This window comes from Micropterus salmoides, unplaced genomic scaffold, assembly GCF_014851395.1.
Source record: "Micropterus salmoides isolate LMB-PRFRI ecotype aquatic unplaced genomic scaffold, ASM1485139v1 Ms_hic_scaffold_13, whole genome shotgun sequence".
NCBI lineage: Eukaryota > Metazoa > Chordata > Actinopteri > Centrarchiformes > Centrarchidae > Micropterus > Micropterus salmoides.
In genome coordinates, this window is record NW_024040374.1 from 25,486,061 (window position 1) to 25,488,957 (window position 2,897).

At 46.0% G+C, this 2,897-nt stretch overlaps 1 protein-coding gene across 1 annotated transcript; it reads right to left on the reverse strand.

Annotated features, from left to right (window-relative positions):
- Positions 1-278: 278 nt before the first annotated feature.
- On the reverse strand, positions 279-2,659 carry rasl11b (RAS-like, family 11, member B). Its single transcript, XM_038716512.1, has 4 exons — positions 2,359-2,659; positions 2,195-2,251; positions 2,005-2,081; positions 279-1,449 (listed from the first exon to the last, which is right to left on the reverse strand). The coding sequence occupies exons 1-4, from the start codon at positions 2,471-2,473 to the stop codon at positions 964-966; spliced, it is 735 nt and encodes a 244-aa protein (XP_038572440.1). The 5' UTR covers positions 2,474-2,659; the 3' UTR covers positions 279-963.
- Between the last annotated feature and the right edge of the window lie 238 nt (positions 2,660-2,897).

Below are 2,897 nucleotides of genomic sequence, written 5' to 3' on the forward strand. Positions count from 1 at the left end.
CTTATTTTGTTAAGTTGTCTGGGGTCAGTGACTGTACTGGGTTTTTTTTGGTGTAGACATCTCAAAACCTGAACCACCTGAGCTGTACAGTCTTGCTTCTGTTGTCTTCAGTGCTCTTTAATTGGTAGGCAAGACTGCCAGTTTCTGTGGTTCATCCCCTTCACTGCAGCAGTGAAGTTTTATGGAGCCAAGGCCATCCCATTGACAAAGTGAAAGTTTACCATGTGAATGTGCTTGCTTGTACTGTTGCAGTTGATAAAAATAAATCAGAGACATAGTCAAATTCATCGTCATTTTTATTGTGAACAAAATGAGAATTTATAACAAATAGGCCCTTTGGATTATTCCTTTTTATTAAAGTGCAGTGATGATAACCTCCACATGCTACATATGGTGTCTGCTGTTCCACTACCTCATCATTTCTGTCATACAAAATGATTGTTCTAGATGCTGCAAAAATATACACTGTAGGTATTGACATACAAGAGAGGGCACACACACAGCTGCACAGAGCACTGGCACAATTAGCTGGTATAATAATTCCAGCATTCAGCAGTGCCATGTAATGACACTGGATAAAACTGCCACAATGGGCCGCACAGCTAAAAATAAGCAGTAGTCCTTCAGAGTTGCTGTTGCCAGGAGAGCTTGATTTACAGTTTGATTTTATATGCAGAGAGTCGGATTCAGTCAACCTCACAATGCTGCCTCTGCGTCCTGAGGAGTCATCTCTTCTGAACAGATGAAGAACTTCCTCACGGCTTCTCCTCACACATGGTATCTGAAAGGACACCTGCCCACTTAGAGGTCACCACCTCTGTAAAGATTCAGCGTCCAGCCCCTTTAGGACCAGTTCATGTCACACCCGTCTTTGTCAGCCAGACTGGTACGGGACATCAGTGGAGAAGCATGAATCTTCTGTCCTAATTTCTCAATGGTTTCTGCCTTTCTGTGAGTCCTTTCTCACACCGAGGTGACAGTCCTGACTTTCGCCGACAGCGCTTGCTTGAAGCGCCTCTTCAGGTCTTGCATGTTGGGAGACTTTGGCCTGGGGATTAGGGGCGAGCGCCTCTTCTCCGTGGCAGCACTGGCTGAGTTGGAGGCAGGAGGCGGCTGTTTGGCTAGCTGGCAGCACAGCCTGTGGAAAGCCTTGTGCACCTGGCTGTAGTCCTCACTGGCAGATACTTCATAGAAAGAGCAGCCCAGTGTGCTTGCCAGCAATGGGCCCTGCTGGGAGTCGACCCGCCTCAGGTGCAGCAGGTCAGCTTTATTGGCCAGAAGAATTACAGGAGGCATATTGGCGCCGCCAACACGAACAATCAGCTGGTGCAACTGATTAATCAAGTCAAAGCTGTTGCGGTCTGTCACAGAGTACACCAGCACCACTGCGTCAGCCCACTGGATGGAGCAGGTCACATGGTCAGGTAGACTGATGCCATTGTCAGTCAGCTAGGAAAGGGGACGAGGAAAAAAAAATAAATTATAAGGGAGACTGATTAAATACAACCCAGCACACTCAACTTTGACAAACATTTCAAGAATTTGTCCTTGACTAAAGAATGAATCAGAATTCAGACCAGATGAAACACACAGGCTTTATGCAACTGATCTTTAGTCATGATTGGAATGCCGACTGAGGCAGACAAGAGCTATAGGGTTACTCCTCCTGAACAGTGAGGTGTGGGTGATTGAGGACTGGATCAGGGTATCATTTACCCTGGCCTCAGACATCCATTAGCCTAAATGGGAGATTAGACAGCCAGGCTAAAATGGCTCTACTTCTGGAGAAAATATACATGCGCGGGAATCTTTGGTTTTGGACTGGTGCCCCATAGAGAGGCTTAGATTGTAACAGTGAATTAGATTATTTTGTATCGGATTATCCTCAGCTCTTGAATAGATTTATGTGCGAGAACCCCGTCAGCCCTTTTACCTTGCAGTCAGCCGAGGGGAAATAAACTGTAATCTGTTTGTTTTCTATCTGAGGAGAGGAGAGGGTTTTACCTCCACACCAGGAGTGTCTTGAACCTGGATGGTCACTTGCTCTGCATCAACCTGGACTTCTCTGGAGTAGAGATTACCTGCACATACAGAAGAAACAAAAGGAATTTTAACACAAAACAGATTCAACATTTTATAAGAGAGCCATTTAGTCCATTTCATCCACAAAAATTATAACTGCCCAGTTACTCACCAGCATTTCTCTCGTAGTCGCCGATGAAGCGCCGCGTTAGGAATCTCACCACGAGCGCTGAAACAAAGCAAAGCGATAACACAATGTTAGACAATTATATGACAGAATATAAGACAAAATAACCATGAGTAAAATAGAGCACAATGTTTAATTCATTTCCTTACCGGTTTTCCCAACTCCGCTGCCTCCTATCACAGCCATTTTAATGACCCGGTTGGGCACCGAGTACTCAGCTGCCGGATACTCCGCAATTGTCGTCATGTTGTGGATGAGACGCATTTTCTTCCGTTTGTCAATTCCGTCCGAGAAAGCAAAAATGGAGACAAAACAAGTTCCTTGTTCAGGCTCTTTCAACAAAGGCTTCGGATAAAACGGGTAAAGTTAATCCTATATCACTCCCGAAGTGGTTCAGTAGAGGTAAAATAAACCAGGGCTGGTGCGGGAGAGACGAGTTAGACGCGAAGCACCGAGTGAATGCTGCTGCGTAGAAGCGCACGCGGGCTTTATAGAGCTCGAGCGGCGGTCACATTTGATTGGACGCTGGTGATCTCCCCTCCCTCGTGCGCCCCCGCCTACACGTGGATATGCAAGCTATACACAAGCAAAGAAATCCGCCTGCAACAGGTGGGACCTCTAGCTGGGTGTCCTGGCAAAACAGCCCTTCTTTTGGAAGGGGAAAAAGAAAAACTGTATTTTCTTTTCA